General features: G+C 51.0%; 7 protein-coding genes across 7 annotated transcripts; 3 read left to right on the top strand and 4 right to left on the bottom strand.

Annotated features, from left to right (window-relative positions):
* Positions 1-2371: 2371 nt before the first annotated feature.
* aspf4 (allergen Asp F4) lies at positions 2372-3611 on the top strand (the record flags this gene model as incomplete). Its single annotated transcript, XM_040812464.1, has 1 exon — positions 2372-3611. One exon carries the CDS (start codon positions 2375-2377, stop codon positions 3308-3310), a length of 936 nt encoding a protein of 311 aa, XP_040668193.1. The 3' UTR covers positions 3311-3611.
* Positions 3612-5049: 1438 nt separating this feature from the next.
* Positions 5050-6485, bottom strand: ASPVEDRAFT_131655 (glutathione S-transferase family protein; the record flags this gene model as incomplete). The annotated part of the gene is made up of 3 exons (XM_040806843.1): positions 5050-6055; positions 6118-6256; positions 6335-6485. The coding sequence occupies 3 exons, from the start codon at positions 6483-6485 to the stop codon at positions 5050-5052; spliced, it is 1296 nt and encodes a 431-aa protein (XP_040668194.1).
* A 3450-nt stretch (positions 6486-9935) lies between these two features.
* On the top strand, positions 9936-10614 carry ASPVEDRAFT_674795 (uncharacterized protein). Its single transcript, XM_040815951.1, has one exon. The coding sequence runs from the start codon at positions 10182-10184 to the stop codon at positions 10548-10550; it is 369 nt and encodes a 122-aa protein (XP_040668195.1). The 5' UTR covers positions 9936-10181; the 3' UTR covers positions 10551-10614.
* Positions 10615-11244, bottom strand: ASPVEDRAFT_674744 (uncharacterized protein). The gene has a single exon (XM_040815950.1). It carries the CDS (start codon positions 11066-11068, stop codon positions 10679-10681), a length of 390 nt encoding a protein of 129 aa, XP_040668196.1. The 5' UTR covers positions 11069-11244; the 3' UTR covers positions 10615-10678.
* A 3424-nt stretch (positions 11245-14668) lies between these two features.
* Positions 14669-15430, bottom strand: ASPVEDRAFT_131815 (uncharacterized protein; the record flags this gene model as incomplete). The annotated part of the gene is made up of 2 exons (XM_040806862.1): positions 14669-15141; positions 15202-15430. 2 exons carry the CDS (start codon positions 15428-15430, stop codon positions 14669-14671), a joined length of 702 nt encoding a protein of 233 aa, XP_040668197.1.
* A 935-nt stretch (positions 15431-16365) lies between these two features.
* Positions 16366-17430, top strand: zrfB (low-affinity Zn(2+) transporter ZRT2; the record flags this gene model as incomplete). Its single annotated transcript, XM_040807016.1, has 1 exon — positions 16366-17430. One exon carries the CDS (start codon positions 16366-16368, stop codon positions 17428-17430), a length of 1065 nt encoding a protein of 354 aa, XP_040668198.1.
* Positions 17431-17753: 323 nt separating this feature from the next.
* ASPVEDRAFT_41932 (uncharacterized protein) lies at positions 17754-19229 on the bottom strand. The gene has a single exon (XM_040812466.1). It carries the CDS (start codon positions 19161-19163, stop codon positions 18042-18044), a length of 1122 nt encoding a protein of 373 aa, XP_040668199.1. The 5' UTR covers positions 19164-19229; the 3' UTR covers positions 17754-18041.
* Between the last annotated feature and the right edge of the window lie 3585 nt (positions 19230-22814).

The raw sequence follows: 22814 nt of genomic DNA on the forward strand, positions 1-22814 counted from the left end.
ATGTGGATGTGGGTAATGGATATGAAGGTATAAGTTCCTCAACAGATACACCACGATTCAATGCCAGTAATAGTGAAAGTCAGAACAGGGACAAGATCGCAGTCCAGTCCATGATGTGGTCGATGTTGCCAATGTAGTCAGCGGCTGGCGACATGAGTATACACCACGTGACCCGATGACTAATTGGAATGTCGTTCACAAGGTCGGGCAAGAAATGTAAAAGGTGCAGCCTGAGAGACTCAAACTCGAGAACGAACCATTCTGATGTTTCTGCTTCAAAGAGGCGTTTTGCGACCTATTGGCGCTTAATTTCCAACGAATAAGCCGAGCCTTGGGCCACTTCGAAAACAGCCGAATTCAGGAACGGTCCCTGAATCCATGCTTTCCATGAACTGGAGGAAATGAACGAGTTTCCCAGAGTTGCTTTCTTCAACTTGAGTTTGATAATAATAAGTAGGATCTGACCTATCATAGTGGTCCCTGGACAGAATCCGCAGAGATTTGAAGTTTCATCTTGCAGCCCATGGCCAATCCCGCGAAAAACCATGGTACTCTCGCCCACGGAACTGATGTTTATTTTTGGGGTCCACCCAGGGGGGTTGGACAGTGCGTCCGACAGCCCGTACACCATATGCCTTTTGACGCCCGGCCAAAATGGCGCTCCGGTTTCCTCTGTGAAATAACAGCCACTATAATACAAGACGCATCACTCTTTTCGATAACTGATCCAGTCGTCCAGTTTTACTTCCGCTGGAATAATGACCAAGGCCACTTAGGCCACTTGGCTCGCAAATCCCGCGTTGCCGGTCGGCACACAGTTAGGCTAACGACGAGCTAAGTCGGCAATCTTCAGTCAGCCGCGTCACTCTGTGATTACTTGCCCCGCTTCCTCTGGCCAGGCTGTTCGAGAACTTCGCTCACAAGGAGTGTTCGTCTCAAAAGAGGTCGCCCTCGGTATCAGCGGGTCATTTTTCTGAAGGGACGCAGACAACGAAACGGCCACGAACCCGAGACACATCAGGGCTCAGGAGTCAACTTTAATGGGAGATGGTTCGCCCAACTGTCTCAAACCTGTCGCCTTCGTATTCGTGCTGGTCTCCTCGTCTCCGTATCCAGTATTGGATATAGTTGCGGTGAGAGGCAGTCCAAGCCCACAGAAAATGCAAACAGAGATTTAGATTTGTTGCAGCAACTTTGTGGCTTTCAGAACACCACATCAGGGCGCCCTTGACTGGAGCAAAATGTCCAGAGACTCCCGGCACATCGTCGGTCATGCCAATGAGCATATAAATTACTGGCGTACAACCCACTCCGTGGGTCATAACGTGGCGAAGTAGCGAACGGCAGTTAATCCTGATTCCTGATTCATCTTTCCAGGCTGGGCGTTCTTTGAGTCTGGCTTTGACTTTTTTTGGTCTGGAATCTGCGTGCGATGTAAAGTGGAGGGAGCAAACGGCTGCCTGCCATCTGTCGTGGAGTGGTAAACCCACTATACCCGACTGCTCGCATTTTTGGCCGAAGAACCGGATCGATCGAAAACCCAAGAACAACACATCGAATTTGTTGTTTGCCGAGGGCGGTTGTGAGTTGTGATTCGCTTTGACTGGCAGAGATGCGCTGTTCCTGAAGCCTGAATCCCAACGGGGCGCACTGGGAGTGCCGCTGTCAGGCTCCGTAATAATCTTCAGATAACCACATGAAGAGCCCAGCGGCTTTACCGTCGGAATACACCACGCCCCATCTCTTCAGTGAGATTGGCTGGGTTGACCTGAAGATCAGGGCGAGAGCGCTCGACTCTGGTCAGTGGGTGGAGCCAGGAGTTCCCCCGCTGCCAATCACTACTCCCAATTTTCAGCATTCAGGCACCGTCTGTCCCAGCTGGCCAATCAGCGGATCGACCTTTTTTTAATTGTGATCACTCTTGTTTCAATTTAGTCGAATTTAATTTCAACACCCAGAGGGAGTTACCGTACCTTACTTCCAGGTGGGTATACTTCGCACACGCAAGCATTATTGCAGAGACGGGCACCTTTAATACCACTGGGCCCTCTCCCTCCTTCTTCTCTCTCCCTTCTCTCACCTTTCTGAAACCATTCTGTCGAGCTTCACTGTCCACTCTTTTTTTCTTCGAGATCGCTGTTGCGGTCCTCAAGTCATTCATTCTTCCGAATCACTCTCTTATCCTTTGTGACTCGACTGCGTTTCAGTTTCAAAAGAATCTCCTTCAGTTCACTGGGCTACATACCTGGTCTATATAACGCCTACCTCCCTTCGAGTTTCAACTGGGTCAACCAAAACAACCCTTATCAAGATGCAAATCAAGAACTCTATGCTCCTGCTGACGGCCATGACGGCTGGCTCAGCTATTGCACGCATGCACGGCCACGATCGCCGTCATGCCGCTCACCACGCACGCGAGGAGAAGCGTGAGGTCGGTGACGTTGTCACCGCTACGATTGACGGAAAGATTGCCACCTGGGTCAATGAGTACGCTGGTGGTGGTGCCGATGCTGCCACCGCTACCACAGACTCTGATGCCGCTGCCGCTACTGCTGAGACCAGCACCACCGACGCTGCTGACGCCGCCGCTACTACTACCGAGACTTCTGACGATCTCCCCGAAGTTTCAAGCGTTTCATCTGCCCCTGGCCATTGCGGCAACTGGCACGAAAAGTCTGACGAGTACTCCCGTGAGGGATTCGGTCTATCCACCCTGTCTAACGGCCTCGAGTACATCAAATACATCGGAAACATTGGGAACCCCTGGGGTAGCAACATGATTGACGTCGAAGCCGACAAGGCCTGCAAGTACCAGAACGTCGTCAGATTCGAGGGCAGTCAGACCGACCCCTGGACCATTGTCTTCTGGAACAACTACGGTCCCACTCGCAAGATGGACGGCTGGTACGGACATTCTGCCCTCAAGCTCACTCTTGAACCCGGTGATGTCAAGTACGTGGCCTTCGACGACGATTCCCAGGGTGGATGGAGTGCCGCTAAGGGTGAAACCATTCCTGTTGATGCCAATGGTGGTTACTCTGCCACTTGGGGTGAATTTGACTTTGCCAGTGACAAGAATGACGGCTGGTCTGGTTTTGATGTCTCGTGTATCCAGGCTCAGAACGCCAACCAGGAAGTCCAGGGCATGAAGATCTGTGAACATGGGGGCGAGCAGTGCTCTTACGTTACCAAGCTCGCTAAGAAGGTGAAGGACGCCTACACCTCCGCCGAGACTGGCTTGAACGGCATCGGTGGCAAGGTGCAACATAAGCCCGTCCGTCTCGTCGTCAACCTCGACTACGACGAATAAGCCATCAACTTTCTTGGGTTTTGGCGCTTGTCGTTTTATTCTTGGTCTGCCTTTCGCGTTTATACTCCCTATCAATTTATCTTCTCTTGGATCCTAGCAGCTTAGGAGCACGCTCTTATACCTACGATTCTTTCTTTTGGCTTTGTAAATAGAATTATACCACTTTGCTCTTCTAGTCGATATTAACGTTATGTACATTCTGCCTACATGGTTTTCCTTCCACGACATGATCATATGTCATCTAGATGTACATAATCACAAATCCAACCTCCGCTAGAAGCATCAGAACCTTCCAAGTCCCAACGTCAACATAGGTGGGCATCTACTGGCACCAACCTCTGAAAATTCAACCAATCTCATCCTTGATCCACCAAACTACGTAGTCTCACCTATTCACGACTCTTCTGCCCCTGGATATGTTTCGACCATATTCTCTCTCCCCCTCCATTGTGGTATTCCCTGCCCTGCTGTCTGCAATCCACCCTCCAACATAGCACTACTTCCTCCAATCCCTCGGCCGCAACCTCCCAGATCCAAAATCGAAAATAATAGCACTTTCCTGTAAATATCTTGCCCAAAAATAGTATCAGATCAAGATGTACTTGTTGTCAACCAATTGGCTTGCTACTCGCGTTCGAGATCATTCTAGAACATGAGCTGGTATTCTTAGTATAGTATTCCGTAAGTAAGTCATCATCCCCAGTACTACGTATACTTAGTATTTGCCGAACCTTCCCTGTGGAATGGCAGTCCCCCTTGTTATTTATTTATAGCACTAGCGAAATCATCGGAACAACACCGTAAATAAGGAGCCACCCCGTAACGGGAATCCATACGGTACACAGTTCCATACATACATATATACATACATATATACATACATACATACATACATACATACATACATACAGTAATATCTAAAACTGGATACGAGATCTCTCGGTCTTTCCGGGGGCGGCTCCATGGCTTTGGGGTCCGTGGTGTGGCCTGTTTCATCTATATATGGTGGTGGCTGATTTTCAGTGTAGTGGCTGGGCAGTCCATAGTGGGTTCGTAGAATGGTGAGTCCAAAAATAGACGGGATCCCCCATATAAAGTTCCTTTGTAGGGAAATACCTAAATATTTAAATGTCTTTGTTAAGGGATATCTCGTTCAAAGCCTCAGGGGGGTTCGTGCACCCAACAAAGGAAAGTCGCGTTTCTGAAGAAATACGAGGAAAGTGGCGAAGCTAATTGATTGTCAGAGTAGGGATATGACCAGTGCGATATATAACATAGCCTCAGATGGTTAGTTAGTAGTACTCTGGAATTAGGCAAATACTGCTCTAGCAAGGTGGAGAGGGTTCCATGGAGCTCAGCCCGGGTCTCATATATCCAGGCCGTGTGGGACGGTCGAGGCAACAAAGAGGACGGGAGAAGTGATCTCACTCCTCGAAGCCAGGGCTGGGACGTGCTGCATTGCTGTTGTAACCAGCCGACGTGACCCTGAGGCTGGGATGACCGTGGTGGAAATGAGGCCACTCCGGTTGAGACTTGAGACTGGTGAGACCGGGCTCAATGAACTATTGTCGGGTGAGGCCGAGACGCACAGCTTCTGATATCCCATGAATGATTGTTTCTAAATTTGAACTATAGAATGACATATGAAAGCCTCGATATCTATTTTACAGCGCTTGATAAGAGTAAACGCCAATGGTAATAATAATACACCTTCCAGTAGAACTGTGGCTAACGGACTCTTATGCTGTCGTATTCATGCCACCGAGACCAAGGAATTGGTTGGCGTCCATAAGTCCGGGCACCTCTCCAGGTTCTTCCTCGTGTTCCTCGTGTTCCTGGGGCTCGGGCGCTGAGGCTGAGAACGCACCTATGTGGACCATATAGCCGATTAATGCAGCAACACCACCTGTCACGGTGGCTACGGAAAGGAGGGTATCTTTCTTTTGTCCACTCGCATAAGCTGACAACGACTTGCTCTCGACATCGGATAGCCCGGATTCGGAGGATTCGGCAGTCTCATGTAATCGGTTGTTCATGCGAATCTCCTTGAGAATTGGCGTCGAGTCCGCGAGGCTAGTGAGGAGCGATGTTCCGATGCTGCCGATACTGACCCGCTCAGGCGCCTGCCACGGGAGCGATGAGCCTGCACCACTCTTAAAGGCGTCCGAAACATCCACAACTCCGTAGAGCTCTCGGCGCAGACGATCAACATATTGTGACAATCGCGGTGCTTTCCGCTGCATAGAATCACGTAGCCATGGGAGAGGCAGATCTGGGACCAGCGCGAGGCTCAGATAGCCCACCGCGAGACAGTCTAGGCTTGACGGTCCTCCCCCAGAAAGCAGATATTCCTTATCATCAAGCATGGCCTCAAGAGGCTCGAACAACTCCCCTGTCAACGCCTCGAGTCGGAACTGGTGCTTCTGTGTCGTCTTGCCCAGGAGATTCGATACTGTCTCTCGGGGGCGGCGAATGAAGTTCTGTGGGATGCGGCCGGCTGCCACATCGGCCGAGTGGTCTCGTTTTCGTTGTTCCTCCGTGGCTTCTAGGTCAAGCGAAGATAAGCCCAACGGGTCAGTCCGAGCTTTTGCCGTGGTGTGCAGCTGCGGGGGCAGGATCCATTGGTTCGGCCATTGAAGGATGGCTCCATACGCTGGAGACGTGTTATTGTAGTAGTTCTGGCTGGTAACGTAGAGGGATAGGTCGATAAGGGCTTGGGCGTGGGATTCCACGAAGGAGGAGAAGCTGTCGCCTGATCGTCAGTCGTGTGACTTCTTGCATTCCTGCTAGCAGGGGAAGAAGCATACGCAACGCCATCTGCTTTGTCAAGCGCGCTCAGATCGCGATCTAAATTCCATGCGCCACTTGAGTATTGCCGGAGGTAATCCACGATATTGCGGAACCTGCTCACCCAAGTTGAGCCATTCTTGAGAGCGGGGAGCTCTTCTGCGGGGTCGAGCAAGAATCGTTTCAGCCAAATTGCAGATTAAACAAGAGATGTTGGTAATGCGGAGCTCAACGTACGTGTAGGGGAGACGGTTGGATCGCTACTTGCGACAAGAACCCATGAGTCCTTGGGGACGGTCAGGGAAAAATAGGCAATTGTTGCGAGGCATTGCGCATCGATGGAGGGTAGTGAGAACGCGGGGCCCCAGACATGGAGCTCAAGGACCATTTTGCTTTGGTGAATTGGAGAAAGAAGGCTTGGTTTTGTCCCACGCTTTCCCCTCGTTCTGCTGTTTGAGGGGAAGCGTCAAGAAGATCGCGACAGGAAAGACACGCCGAGCGATCACGTGGATTACCTCCGACATTCTGCAGCCTCAGGCATACAGGCATTCTTCCCCGTCTCGAGAAACACAATCTGCAGCTTTCTGAACGTTTCGTCCACAATAGTCACTCCGTGCTGAATCAGGCAGTTCACTCCTATTTCCAAGGCTGAATAGCCTCCAGCAATCAATGCGATATTGAATTTCCGCGGTGCAAACCCCCACGGATGTATGTCTCAGACAACAAGAGTGAACGGCAGGATCCCGCAGTGTCAGACCTCCGGCTCATGTAGATTGATTCGACCAGGTGGCAATGGCGTTATCAAACCCCTGTCCGGATCCCTGCAAGAACGAGCACATTAACTTCAAGCGAGCAGCGTACCTACATCCGCCCCTCCCTGGCTAGCGGGCGAAGTTCGGATCACCACAACGGCCCTCAAGCACTCAAGGTGACACCAAGGCTCAGGCAGGCTGCTGCAGGCCTTGGGACGCGAGAGCCGCATCCTTCTCCTGCCCAACGGGGTTTAACTAAGGTAACACTATACAATAGCCCGGTCAGGCTTCCGACAGCCAATCTATTATTCTGCAACCACTAGGGTCCCGGCGATACGCACATGTTGCATGGCTCCGAGCTATCAGTCGCAGCTTGACTCACTTCGGACAAAGGTCAGCGCTGAGCCTGTCAGCAGCAACCTCAGGCTACAACGCTTCTGGAGTCTAGCACTCCTCCCCGGGACTAAGTGTTAGTGGTGGGCTCACCACCCAACCAGGCACATGGCATGACAAGACTTCCAGCGCGTGAAGAAGGTGAAACCTTGGACATTGTGGCACAGGTAAATCGCTCGTCCATGCGCAGTCAGTTGACCTGCGATCGGACTCCGTTGCGAACCTTATTTGCAGAAGATAATGGCGCCGAAGCCCGGGCGAAAGGCGTCTGGCCCTGAATTCCTCGTATTATTGATTTGTAGAAGGCAGTGGATGGCCTCATAAAGCGGAAGGTCCACCGACCGCAGTGAACTTGGCTGAGGCTGGCGCGGTCTGACCTCCAAGAGCACGACCACTTTGTACTATCGCTCCATCGTCATCTTGACATGGCTAGTAGCACTAGTATACCTGGGGTTGGTTATCATCGCCATGATTTGTATCGGCAATGTGGGCCTGGATGTGAAAAGCACGGGGTACAAGTTGCAACAAAAATTGTCATAGCACCTGTTAGTAGCATCTTCAGCCCATGCATGCGGAGCTATAGTACAACCACTAGCCAGCCTTTAACCCGGCAAGCCCGAGGTATCTGTAACTCACCAGTCACCACTCCCAGGCCGAAGCCTGAAGTGGCATCATGGATGTCGTACATCTGCACCCGGTTATCGTCAAATTACGTACAGCAAGAGGTGCTCCACCAGCAAGCTGCAAGAACAAGCCAAACAGGAAGCAGTCCGCGCAGCCTGATTTGAGATGAAATTAATGTGTTTGATTGTGATTAGGATCTTATCCACCTCGCCTATGAAATGTGAACAACAGATTTTCGCCCCCCGCTCCCCCTCGTCCTGCGTGTAGTAGTACTGTACTCTTTCTTGCAGCGAGGGGGGCCACAGCGAATGAGGCGGGGAAGCGAATTCCGAACTATCGAAATCGTGCATCGCGTTGGCATGGAACAATTAACCATAAGGATGTCCGGTCCGTGGACGGGACCTGAATGTGAAACCCACCCACATTATTATTTATTTATTTATTCCAAAAACTAGACTTGGCCAGGACCAGGATACGGATACACCGCCGTTGGTGCCGATAAGCAGACTCAGGGCTGAGTCGGTGACTTCAAGACGACCGTCAGCTTTGGACGGAGTCTGATCCTGTCAGCAATCAGCATCCAGCAGACGCCAGTTATCGTCAGGCACCGCCCACCCTGGGGCTGAGGAGAATGCGCTAAAACAAGAAATCGGAGGCGCTAGGTACCTTTAGGAGTAAGTCTGCGCATTGCACTGGTGTCAAACGGTCAGGCAACGATCCTTGTAGATTATCCTTGTCAAATGTGAGAGCCGAGAAGGGAAAATCGCGCTTGGCTAGCTGAGTTTGAGAGCTCATCGTTGCACAATATTGTGCGAGTATATTGTCAGACCCAGGGCAAAAACTCCTGGGCGGAGGTATGGGGGATCCAGGCCTACTACCGAGTTGTTTACTGAGTCAGAGTGGAAGTTAAGTTTTGTTCAGAAGGTTATCAAAATTAAAGTCCAGATGCTGTGCGATACTATGCTGTTGGGGTATATGAACTCTATTGTACATGCCGTTGCTTCAATCATGTAGGAAACGATCGCGGATAATTTAGAAGAGAAGGGAATAGTAGAGATGTGAAAAGAAAGGAAAAACAAGGCACTCTCAAGCCAGCATCAAGTAATTCATCCGAAAAAAAAGAATGAGTCAAGGGACGGCAGGCTGCGCTTTGACATGGAGTTATTGCGTCTTGGAGACGATCGAGGCGATGCCAGGAAACCGGGTCCGCCGAATCAGTGACCAAGATCGGATCCAGACAGCCACATGCAACAACGAAACGGCGTGCGGCTGTGTCATGATGCTGTCATACTGCTTGCGGGGTCGATTGCTGACAAGGCTGTTGCGCACAGCCAAGGAGATGCGCCGTTGTTGGGTGGGGTGATGGCTCGATATGTTATCGTCAAACAAGGCCCCTGCACCCGAAGAGCGAAGATCGAATACCCGCGTATACCGACAGTTAGGATTGCATGTCGTAATCTGAGAGCGCCATTGCAGAATTGGTGCAGTGCGCCCGCGCTTGCTCCATTGGTACAAGAATGAAGGATGAATTGAAGATAATGCAAAGGAGAAAACCGGAAGGTGAAGCCGAAAAGCGGAAGAAAGTAGAAAGATTATGCACCAGAAATCACAAATGTCGTTGCTTGAGATCGAGCTGGTCTATGCTGGTCGAAATTACAAAGCAAGTTGCCGATGGAAGGCGTAGATAGAGAAAAATGGCGAAGCATTGGTGGTAATGGTAGTAGAGATTAGGGAGGCCGTGGTATAGTTCCGATAGTAGTGTCATGATTTCCATGGGTGTCCCCGGCGCAACGGAGGTCGAGCAGGTTCACCTGAGATCGTTCCACACTGGAAACGTCGCATGATGGAATCGGTCGAGTCGCTTTGTCGTCAAGTTCGTCAAGATAGCCAGAGCAGCGGCTTACTTGGGAAGAGGAGGCAGAGGGCCCTTGGGGGGAGGTCCAGGGCATGGAGGGAATTGAGATGAAGCTCCGACGGAAGGCATGGTGGATTGGATTGTTTTGGTGGTTGGTAGTAAGATGGACACTGTGGTGTTTGAGGTAGGTGGTCTTGAGATAGTCGCGGATTGTCGGCGAGTAGACGAGAAGTTGTGTTGTGTTGAGTTGTGTTGAGTTGAGTTGAAGAAAGAAATCGCAAGAGCAAGGCCGTCCGCGCTTAATATATCGTGCTCTCTGATCCAAGCCCAACGAATTTATTTATTTTTCGAGAAAAATTCCCAGAAAATAAAAAATAAAATAAAATAAAACCGAACGGGAAGCCGCAAAGTAAAATTCAAAATTCAAAATTCGAAATAATAAAATAATCAATAGACAATAATGGTGAGACTTATTAAGGGCATCCCTGTCGAGTTCCAGCAGGCGGGCTCCACTGCAAACCGAACGGAGGGAGACGAACGACGTCAGTCTCTTACGCTAGCGTTGCGCTCGTCCTGGGGCCGGTGGGCTGCCATATGGCCTCTCCCCAAACGGCAATCCCAGGGAACTTTTCGAGAACTTCTTCCCGTCCTTCATTCGTGCTTCTCCCGCTTCACCGCCGAAGGAAGGCCGTCTTTTTTGCCTCCCCCTTTTCGCGTCCCACTGATCATTTCCCGAGGTCCTGAAAGAGGCCATCGGATATCCAAAACAGAGCCCACAGGGCAAATCAGAGCGATCAGGGGGGTGCCCACGGCCCACCGGACCTGTTGATGACCTACCTCTTTTTCTGCGTGGTTCTTTCAGCTTCTGCCTGGTTTGCACCAAAGGAGCCGTAACGGTGGGCCGAGCAAGCAGCGGTCGTTGCCGTCACCTCGTAATCATCCTTACGACGAGGCAACCTAGCTTCGGACTCTGACAAGGATCCCGGCCGAGCGGATATCAGCTGGACAGGCGGCACAGGTCTTTGATTCAGATTGTGCATTCTTGCCGACACGTGCTGGTTCGTCGATCTTGCGAAGGGCAAGGATGAGGAAGGAGACAAAGAAGGCGAGCGGGCTTCGACGAGAAGCCAGCCAATGTCGGGCCCGAATGGTGCTGACTGCCTGAGCGTCGGACCCAAAAGTATGAATCATCAGGATGAAGGATTCAGAAAGCGGAGATCTTAGCCTCAAGCCAACTCTGCCAGAATGCCGGGACATTTCCCAAGCCACCACAAGTTCTGATCCTCCAGAATCTGAAGCTTCACCCAAATCAAACTGCCAACAGAGGCAACATTTGACGCTGATCATTCAAATACTCGTTTCTCAACAAAAGGCGAGCTCCGCCCTTGCAGCCCCCCCAGTCAGGGGTCGTGTCAGGGGAATCTCGCGAGATTCTGACAGGTCGTTTCACCGACCAGGAGGGTTGCACAAAGAAGTATCCGTGATTGTTGCCAGCCAACAGCGCTGAGAACGATTGTCTCTCGCGTTTCCCGTACAGTGCCGCAATTGTTTCAGAAGGCTTCCGATCCAAGGAAAAGCTGGTCTCCGCGCAAATGAAGCGGCCAACGAGAAATCGCTTGTCCTTGCAGGTGATCATGCTAGCGCCGTTCGCACCGCTAATTTGACCAGGGTGTTCAATTGCGCTTTCTTAATCTTGATGTCACCTCCAAACCTCCTGCTCGAATCGCGGGGAGCCTCCCGATCGCCGTCGTCCCGTTTTTTGGGAGCAACACGGACTCGCACGAGGGAGCTGAGTCAAGGACCGAACAACGAACTCCGGGCGAAGTGTCGCCGTTGACCTGTCATTTCCTGGCATCTCGCTCGCGGGAAGATCCAAATTTACCAGCCTCCCTCACAGCCTTCCTAGGTCTTGGTTTCTTTGTCGGATTCGTTGCTGGTCACGATGGTCCGAGAGATCCTCCCGGAGCCTTAAAATTTCCCGTAGCGCTGTCAGCATCTGCCACGAGGCAAACGGCCCAGCGGTAGAACGATTCTACTTGAGCGGTCAAAGACTCGGCCCAGCATTTACTTTCCTTGGTGAATGCGTCTTATTGCACGGGAAGATAAAAGATAGCTACGACTGCAAAGTGATTCCCTTGTCTCAACTTTTAAGACTCGCTTATTTCCCATCCAATCGATCCCCAGACTCCCTACATGCACTACTGTAGACTTATGCAAGTCCTCCGATTCCCTGTCGATGGCCACTCACTATCGCACGGGCCAGAGTCGATCATCTGCAGATGCACTGGCGGATGAAAGGAGCAATTGTCGATACCCTTTTGGCTTTGTGACCCGTGATGTGCGTGGTGGAGGTGCACCTGCATGGTGTTTAATTGCGAGGTCCATTTCACCTCCAAGTCAAGAAAAATTATGATCACCATTGCAGGCGAAGATGAACTGCAATCTTGTACATCGGCGGAACATCTCTCCACCATCTGTGTTTGATGAACAGTCAATCATGAACAGGATCGCGTCATCGCCGAAACAAATCACATGGGCTTCAACCTGGAGCCTCCTCGACCGGTTATCGAGTCCATATCCGAGGAGCGCTGTGGCGAGCAACGGGACACACATATGGCAACGATGGCACGGCACAAGGGGAGAAAAGCGGTCCTCAAACGAAATGAGCGACCCGCAATTGGAGACGTTCTTTCCGCACCGTTGGCGAAATGGAGACTCCGGCGAACAACGACTGGATCTGAGCAATTCTTCCCCTGATTCGGGAGGGTCTACCTAAATCCTTTGGGAGCTTGGCAGCCGACGCAGTTGGCGTCTTTCACAGAAAACGCCAGCACTTGCAGCCTCGCAAGACGATAATTATTCATTATCGTTGCTAATTGTTTGGTTATCTGCAAAGCTGAAGGTCTTGTTGTTATTATCGCCCAGAGTTTATGGGAAACCCATGCGAGTAAGATTAGCAGCGATTCGGAGAATTCGGGCAAATCAATCGTCGGCGGGAATACGCTCGGCGCTTCCACAGTGGAACTGAAAGAGTCCTTCAATAATAATAATAATAATCAATCCAGATCGGAATTCCCAGCCCTTTCGGCTCCGCGCACTCCATCAGATGAAATGGAAGCTGCTAAGAATAATAATGATGATCAACCATGGTTCTCTTCCAAACGAACGTATCCATGGTTCACCGCTCATTAGCAGGCGGACCCTTGCAGGGCCGTTGGATTCCGTTTGGAAACCAAACTCAGACGGTCCAAACGGTCAACCCCGGGGTTTCGAAAAACTTTCGCTCCCAGCTAAGAGGAACGCCTGCCCAAGTGCCCATCCATCCGCGAATTCGCTAAAATAATCCACGTTGGGGATTGGAGCAGCAGAATGTGCGAAGCGGGCACACAATAATCTCTACCTTATCCACTTTGATAGGACGGTTGAATGACCTTGCAGATATTTCCAATTAATCGCTAAGCGCGCCAATAATATCAGCAGCGGTGTCGATAGGGAATAAGGATAAGCCTGACGACTTGGCAAGTTAACATCATATCGGATCCACGCGGGTTGGCGGTTGACAACCGACTCAAGACGGCAGGCTCATAATTTTGGGGCTGTGGCGCTGGATGACTTTTCTTGATCCTTGTCTGCATCATGCACCGAACAACACCCGGTTTCCTAGGGAATTTTCTTGGGCTGAAATTTGCTGGTGGATCTTGATATCTTCCGAGGTTCCGAATAGCAAACATTTCATGATCTTGGCAAAGAAAATCCTCTGGGACACCGATCGTGGGACATACATCGAATTCAGTGCTATCTCCAGGATGGCGGTGTTTCCGATCTCTTTGCAGCGGTAGGAGTCAGTCTATCCTCACTAGATGATGACCCGAAAGTCCGAAACGTGGTCGGTCCTGGACTCCTGGTCCCGTAGATATTATTCGGTTACGTTGCCGGTGGGATGCTGGAGCCTGGGAGAGCTCTGTTCTACACTACGTTTCAGGAACTCCTGAAACGTATTCGAGCAGCTCATGCTTGAGCATTGATCAATGATCACCTTGTCCCGCAATTCATTAGGTATTACATGCATGCGTACGTGGGCTTTGTGTGGAGAGCATGCCACACGGATAGTAAGATGACATGCATACGCCATACAATCAAGTTTGCGACGTGTCAAACCTGTCCTATTTTCCCTCTGTTGCAAAATTCGCGGCAGTGACACGCGATTTCAAACACTAGTCATACTTGGGCATATCTCTGGTAGCTTTGATTAGAGGTTCCCTAGTGGTAACGAGTTAACGGATATTATGAGACGATGGCATGGTTACAAGTCAATGCCGTGTCATGTACAGTGGTATATTGACATTATGAAACTAGGTGTCGTATAAACAAGGCATGTTTTCCAGTTGAACACTGAGAAACGGGCCCTTCCTTCGGGTCGCAGCTTGACTCAGTGATGGCGTTTCGGCTTAATTGCTGTGTCAACAGCCGACTTCAAACGGTGTCAGATCCATAGTGCAACGTCCCCGGCATGGCCGACAGGCAAGTTCGGAAATTCTCTGCGATTGCTTGTCGAGTATCGCTACGCCACCATGGGGCCATTTCTGTTTCCAATAATACTGCGGGATGTTGGAACCGCTAGCTGAAATGCTGCGCGGAGTTTAGTTTCAGGTAACACGATATGCATGGACCGAGCGGGCGTGTTCACCATAATGGATCATGCAAACCGGATCCCCGAGGAAATCAGTAGATATTGTGTTTTGTAAATATCGAACTCGGCTTCAAATCTGGCTGAAGTTGTGTCCACCGGAGCATTTCAAATCCATCCCACTGCTCCAGATATATCCGTTACTATCATCTCTCGTCAAAGTAGCATTAATATTGGCGTCTGAATTCATTCAATACTCTTGCCCTGTTTTTGCTTGAATCTTGGCTTAACTCAGAGCTAGTCGCATCCACTCCCGTGCCTTATTCTTCGTCGAGATCTCCTTGAGCCTGCGTGGATATCCATTCCTCCATCAAGATCTGGCGCTTAGGTTCTGTTGCCTCTAGTCTGGCCTTGCTTTTGTCACTTTTTCGAGTGACGAGCAAGCAGAGCATCCAACCGTGGATGTTGAACCCTTCATAGTTCGTTTTGAAACGTAGTTTCTTGTCCTCGTGCTCGGGTGATTCTGGCAAAGATTCATCTCTCTTCCGTTTCGTGCGCTTGCCCTCTGGTGGACCATTTTCTTCCTCTGAACCTGCTTGCGGGACGGCATGGATGTTGAACTCCGACTCGCTGCCACTCTCAACCAAGATGCCGTTGTCTGGTTTTCCACCTTCTCCCGTTATTGATCCAGTCCGATTGAGTTTATTCCCTGGCTCATCAAAGGCTTTGTGCCGTGTCAAGAGCGAATGCCGAGTTCGCGATTCTCTGAGGAACAATGCAACTTCGAAATCGTCTGGGTTTCGTTAGCCAGAGCTCGAACGAGCATACACTCAGCTCGGTATGTGGGTCGCACCTTCAGCGATCATATCTTTTACCGGCTTTCCTTTCTTTCGAGCAAACAGTCTCTCATTCTCTTCTCGCAGCTTCGGGAGGATTAAGGGTCGAATGGAGGCGAAGATGCGCGGCAGAACCGGGTCGCGGCTATCGAGTATCCATCGTGTATCGGATGGATCCTCGAGATAAATCCTACATTCGAGAACGGAGAACTTGCTGATACGTAAATACCGCCGAATTGGAGCCATGTCCGCGGCTTATAAAACGAACCGCGTGTGTCGTTCCGGCTGCGGCACCGGTCTGATGTCAGGGAACTGTGATTAATGACGTGCATTATCCTTAGTAAGTGCCGCATGGCAGGTTAAGTCACGTGGATATTTTAGCCGTACCAGCCAATCAGTAGGGGTATAATTGAAGCCGGCACTCCAGGTACACCCCACCAGCGTTCTCCCAAGGTCCTCAAAAACTCTTTGACGTCGAGACGCCGGGTCTGTCCTCAAGGTCCTCATGCCCACTGTAACCTCGATTGGTATTCCAAATCTCGTCTCCCACACCATGAGCCAACCTCTCCTCTCCCCCGCCTTCTCTTCAATTCGCATTCATATGCTCCCCTGGGGTCCCTAGCACAGGTCTTCTAGCTAACAAAGTGAGCTGTTCCTTCCAAAGTGCTCTCTGCGGCCCTTTCTGTCCCAGTGGTCTTGTCTACTCGGCGCTCAGTGGTCGTGTTGCATCCCACGAGTCAAAATAAGCCACCAACTACGAAGGTCCTCACGCTAGGTCCTGCTGTCCACCTCTCATGATCAATTGAGACTCGTGATAGGCCTAGCAACCTCCGAGCACGTCGTGAGGGACCACTTTTTGACAGATATTTCCGCTTGAGGCGCGATATCTCTGCGTGGGGGCTGGGTATAAATCCTATAAGACTCGCAGGACAAGAAAAAACCAAGAAGTCCCAAGAACACCAAGCCTACCAAGCTATAGATCTTCGTCGCAGCAGACTTGGCTGTCTTCCCTCGTGGATTTTGATTCGGTCTACATTCCTGTCCGACATCTCACAGGGTCCATCTGCATTAGGGGACGTCAATTGGCTCTCCTGGACCCTTTTTCCCTTGTCCTCTCGCTGCGGCATCTGAAAAGAGATCGGTACTCTTTCGCTGTGCAACCCTAGCCCACACAAGACACGATGAATCCTATTCCTTATCTGCTTCGACGGGAAGAGGGTGGCCCTGCCCCCGCTTGTGAAACGGGTAACGAGTACGATGGCCGCATGGGCGTTCGTATCTCTTCTATTTTCGTGATTCTTGTTGGTTCCATGTTCGGCGCCCTATTTCCCGTCTTTGCCAGCGGCTTTCGGAATTCAAAAGCCCTGGGCTGGGCCTTTTTCGTCGCGAAGTTCTTCGGTTCTGGAGTTATCATTGCCACGGCCTTCATTCACTTGTTGGGTCCTGCAGAAGAGGCGCTCCGAAATGAGTGTCTCACTGGCCCAATCACCGATTATTCCTGGGCCGAAGGAATCATCCTTATGACGGTTGTGGTTCTGTTCTTCGTCGAGTTGATGGTTATGCGATATTCTCGTTTCGGTCAAAGCCACGTTCATGATGATACCGGTCATGACCATGGCCACTCTGGTGAAACTAAGGCTACTGAACCTGCGTCACCGGATGTCAAGGGTCGGCTTCCCGGTGAGGATCACCTTGGTCATTCTCGAGAACACCACGACCTTGAGCTGGCTGAGAAGGCTTCTCATCTCGAAGAATACATGGCTCAGCTGACCTCCGTTTTCATCCTGGAGTTTGGTATCATCTTCCACTCGGTATTTATCGGCTTGACCCTGGCGGTGTCTGGTGAAGAATTCACAACTCTCTACATCGTGCTGGTCTTCCATCAAACATTTGAAGGATTGGGTCTCGGCGCCCGACTGGCCACTATCCCCTGGCCGCGCTCCAAGCGATGGACCCCGTACCTCCTCGGCATTGGATACGGAATCTCGACACCCATCGCCATTGCCATTGGGCTCGGTGTCCGCAAGTCATATCCCCCCGAAGGCTACACCACCCTCGTCGTCAACGGAGTCTTCGATTCGATCTCAGCCGGTATCTTGATCTACACTGCCCTTGTCGAACTAATGGCCCACGAATTCATGTTCAGCACATCGATGCGCAAGGCTCCCATCCAGCACGTGCTTGCTGCATTCGGCCTTCTGTGTCTGGGTGCCCTTTTGATGGCACTTCTCGGAAAATGGGCTTGATTTTCTTGGTTCTTTTCTTCTATCCACTTGTTTTGTTAATGCATTGGAAATGGGTTTACTACCACTGCTGGTCAGACTAAGTATATATATCGGGTTATATCTAGACGGTCGGGAGCATTTTGTTTACATACTCCTCATTTTTTTCTGAATGCAAATAGCCTCTCAAAAGATAGCTTATGTTTATTAGTTAATCGATTGATTAATACCTGCTCTCATCCTATGGATCTTAATTGTTTTGTTGTTTCTATTGGTTCCCCCGCCACTCTGACGCCGCCGGAATGGGTTATATATATCTAAGCACGGACCCTAAGGCGTTAGACCTGCACGGCATAGCTCGTCAATTGCAACTCGTTATTGTATTTTAACCTAAGTTATGGAAACTGAGCTGATATTATAATTTCCCACGGTAAAATGTCAACCGTCGCAGGAGCACTCTCTACGCCGATATTTTAAGAGAGCTGCTCGACTGGCTATCGTTTTAAGATTGTTACCTTCCATGGGTATCATAGTGTCAATATATAGCCTTTCTATCTCTATACACATGCACCGTATATGAAGTAGTACGGACTGCAAAATAAATCTAAGCACCATCTAATAAGACCGCGTTGATATCAGTCCATCGCATCAAGCTGATTCTCCGTCTCAACCGCCTCATGCTCCGAAACCAGAATACCCACACAGCACTCCCCCAGAATCGCATCCCAGTTTACCCACGGGTGTATCTCGAGGAATAATTTTCCTGAATCTTTCCCGGCACCCCTGAGGAGCTCGCCCTTCCCGCCCGGGTGGAATGGGAGATAAGGGCTGATATTGTAGACCTTCCCCTGGTACGACGTCCATGCGTCTGAGCCTTTCCGGCCGTTCTGGGACTTGAGCATCGACGGTGTTACTTTGATTAAGGTTGGCGGAAGATTTGCGCCGCGCAGTTTGTGGTTGGGGTTCGAGGTGAGTGCTGCCCAGTCCAGAGGGGAGAACCCCGGCTCGAGAACTGCGCGCTTCGAAGCTTTTTTGATTGGTTTGAAGGTCACGGGTGTCGGGGATAGAGAGTTCATGTTGGAGGCGGGGCGACTGCCTTGTGGTACGCGGAGGGACGAGGCGGCTGACGGGGGTGGACTGAGGGTGTTACTGGCGCTTGGCCGGGGAGGAGGGAGCCGGCCAGCTGGCGGAGAGAGGCTGTTTTGCGGTTGTGGCCGGGATTGTTTTTGTAGTGTTGGTGGTTGTAGTCTTGAGGGAGGAGGGGGAGGGGGCATTAAGGAGGCGTCTTTTGCGACGGGTGGCTGTGTTGAAGGACTCGGGCTGGGTTTGGCCATGATATTTAAGGGTGCGGATGGCGTTGTTGATGGAGGTTCTGGCGATGGAATCGTTATTTGAGGGGTTTTATCTTGTTGCGCTTTCTGAGTGACGAGGCTCTTCTTGTCTGTTTCGCCGTCGTTGAGCTGGAAGGAGGGGACGTCTAAGGCCGGGATGCTTGACGCAGATGCTTTCGGGGTCGTTTGAGACTCCTCAGTGGGATCATCTTCTGGCGCTGTTGGTTGCGATTCGGGGGTGATACTGGGAGCAGGCTCTTCGTCTCGTGCAGCGCGGGGAGCAGCCTTCTCTTCTTTCTCTTCGGAGGCGGGTTCGGGACGGCTTCGATCGGCGGCAGTTGGCTCGGGGAACCAGCTCGCCGGGGGGTGTCGATAGAGTATGAAGCATGTCGTCGCAACGACCGTGGCAGCGCCTACCCAGCCCATGAGGGGCAGATAGAGTCAACGGAAGGGTTTAATCCTGGCAAGATCGTGGTGTTTGTGAGTTTGAAGATAATTGACGGTTTAAAATAGCAACGGATGGTCCGTGCATTTCATCTCCAGTCCAGACTTGAGCCACTTATCAATCAGCGATTATCATCAGGGGGTGTACCTCAGGAGTCCTTTGTAAACTACATAAGCTGAGCATGTAGTAATATTCCTTTAGAATAAATATGCACACCGAGATGATTTTGCCCTCAAGATGCTCTCACCTGAGAGCGATCGAATCAAAAAGGGAGATTCACGTGACTTCGCGATAAGGCGCGTTTGTAGAGACGAGTAGAAAGCAAGATGGAGTCAACAGCGCACGACGCGTCAGGACTTTCTCAATGGATCCTCTTGGACCCATCTTAGATGGTCTAAATACTGCTCAGAAAACCGCCGTCACATCGCCAGCGTCAATTCTACAAGTTCTTGCCCCTCCGGGATCGGGGAAGACCAAGACGTTGACCTCGCGCGTCGCCTATCTACTCGGACACGATGGATACCGCCCGCAAGATGTTATTTGCTGCACATTCACTATTAAGGCCAGTCGAGAGATGCGAGAGCGACTGGCTAAACTTGTGGGCGATCAGGTGCAGTCAAAACTTATCCTGGGAACGTTCCATTCGATCTGCCGGCGATACCTGGTTGTATACGGAAATTTGATCGGGCTACGAAAAGGATTTGGAATTGCGGACTCATCGGACTCTCTGGCTATTATACGGGTGAGTATCCGTGCTTTTGACTATATATCAGTTTTGTGGCGTGTTGCTTATTGGTCTTTACATACAGAGAGTTGTGAAGCGACTGCAGCTCGGGATTCAACCCAACACCGCGAGATCCCGAATATCCCATCAAAAGGCACACAACATTTCCCCAGACGAGGTCGCGACTAAATACAACAAGGAGAGCAAGTTCCTAGAACATCGCGAGTTTGTGCAAGTGTACCGGGAGTACGAGAATGAGCTAGCCACATCAAATCTACTCGACTACGATGACCTGCTACTACGATGCGCGGAGTTGCTTAGGCGGCACCCGGAGTGTGTATCCAATGTTCAGGTGGTTTTGGTGGATGAATTTCAAGATACAAATCAAATTCAATACGAACTAATGAACCTTCTTGCGTCTCGGAACAGGCGCATCACAGTCGTTGGAGATCCGGACCAGAGCATCTACGGGTTTCGTTCTGCGGAGATCAAAAACCTAACGCGGATGCAGCGGTTATACAGCAACACTGAGATTGTACTTTTAGAGGACAATTATCGATCCTCGGGTTCTATCCTGAAGTCTGCTCAGGATGTCATTGAGCAAGACTCGTCACGGCCGGCAAAAAAGTTACAGCCAACGCATAATTTTGGCACGCTACCGGTACTACGCAAACTGCCATCCGCCGATGCAGAAGCTCAATGGATCGTACTGGAGATTAAGAGATGTGTGGGTTTGACGGGAAAGCTATTAAACTATTCCGACTTTGTCATCTTACTTCGGTCGGCTTCGCTATCGCGACAAATTGAATCTGCCATGGGGAAACATGGTGTTCCTTATCGGATGGTTGGAGGACAGAGGTTCTTTGATCGGGTTGAGATCAAGCTGCTTTTGGATTACCTGAGAGTCATTAGCCATCCCGATAACACGGAAGCACTTCTACGCATCATCAACGTTCCATCGAGAAAAATTGGCGAGGAGACCATAAAAATGCTACTGAACAGCGCCCAGAAAGCCGACAAATCTCTGTGGGACTACATCAAGGATGTAGCACAAGGTCGCAGGTCGACCGAGAAGACTTTGTTGAAACCAGCCAGCCAAGGACTAAGCACTTTGGTTGGGATAATTGAGTACTCCAGAGACAAGCTCCACCAGTGCCCTGATCGATCGGCCCCTCGAAAGATGTTGGAGATTGTGATGAAGAAGCTCTCGTTCCGCGAATTTCTTACAGCAACGTATGGAGCGAATGATGAAAATAGGTGGGCCAACGTGGAGGAACTTTTAACTCAGGCAGACGATACTACCGGGTCTGAAGATGAAGATGAGCGGGATGAAAGTCTTCCTGAAATTGAAGGGCTTGCCCAGGAGCAAGCGCACCCTGGCGAGGAGGCGTTGTCTCAATTCCTAGCGAATGTGGCTTTATCAACTGAGGTCCTCCCACAAGAAAGTGCCCAGGGAGAGGATCAGGCACAAGAAGAAAAGGTCACCATTTCAACCATTCATGCGGCCAAAGGATTAGAATGGCCGGTTGTGTTCGTTCCAGCAGCGTACGAAGGGATTATACCACACTCTCGCGCCGAGGATTCTGATGAGGAGAGGCGGTTGCTTTACGTGGCTATGACCAGAGCCCAGGCGTTGTTATACCTGAGTTATCCGCTTCGACAGGCCCGAGATGGTACAGAAACCAGCGTGACGTCGTTTCTGTCACCAGAATCAATTACCCGCCGGCTTCGCACGGTTGGTCCGAAACTAGAAGAGAAGATTGTTTATGGCATTGCAGACATACTGCATCGAGAACGTCCGTCGGTCACCGCCATGGTTGAGGGGATTGGGTCACTTCCTTCTGTATACGATGATCAATGGACCGAGGATGGTCAAGAGTCGCCCAACACAGTCATTCGGTGGAATGGTACTCGGGCGACTGACGATGAACCCTCTAGCAAACGGCGGCGGTACAACAACGGACAGTACTCGGCAAGTACGACAAATACGACAATAACAAGTATGTCCTCGACATATACCATGAGCGGCTCAAGCTTCATGGCACCTACTACCATGTCAGCGGGCTTTTCAAGCGCTCGCGAGTACATAGCTAGCACGGCCATGAAGTCGGAGCAGGAACAGTCGGCAGAGGTAGAGCGCAAGAGCAAACCGAAGCCGGTAGTTGGGACTCTGAGCAACCCAGCCCCCCCGTCTCAGAAAAGCATTTCATCCTTCTTCGGTCAGCCAAAGTCCCAGTCTATACAACAAAACGAGTCGGGTGCAAGGCGTGGACAGCCGCCGCAGCCGCCGCAGCCTTCGCAGCCTTCGCAGGGCCGACTTGCTACCACAGCCTATCCTAATAGAGACGTACCCTCGATCAACGCACGCCCGGGAAACACTATCCCCGCGCAGTATATCAGCCATCGCCCTCCAACGCAACATTTCCGCCCGCCTCGTCCGGCTCTTGAACCTTCTGATCCCAACCGCTACACATGGTTGGCTGCCCCTTCGAAACTCGCGGGCAAGGAAGATGCACGAAGCAGTCAGGTGAGCACTGAGGTCATCGACAGGAGCGATAGTCGCAAGGAGTCTGCGACAAACGAGGCGAGAAGCTGTATTGGGACGGCAGGGGCTATGCGGCCAGCGACCACGTACCACACAACAACGATGTCAATGATGCAGTCAGGAGGGCATGCCGCGAGGAGAACATTAGGAATTCGACGTAGTATGAACGGATGGGAGGAACGGATGAAGAGGGAGAAGTGAGAGCAAGTGAGCTATAGTAAGGGGGGTTGGGCGTGTAGCCCGAAGTTGACTTGGGTGTTTGGGCACCAGCTGCCTGTTGTCGACTGTGGTCGTACAGAACCAAACTATGACGCAGTGAAGTCATGAATACACGGACAAGTCAACAAGCGCAGGCGAACGGCG

The sequence above is a fragment of the Aspergillus versicolor genome, assembly GCF_001890125.1.
Source record: "Aspergillus versicolor CBS 583.65 unplaced genomic scaffold ASPVEscaffold_5, whole genome shotgun sequence".
Classification (NCBI taxonomy): domain Eukaryota; kingdom Fungi; phylum Ascomycota; class Eurotiomycetes; order Eurotiales; family Aspergillaceae; genus Aspergillus; species Aspergillus versicolor.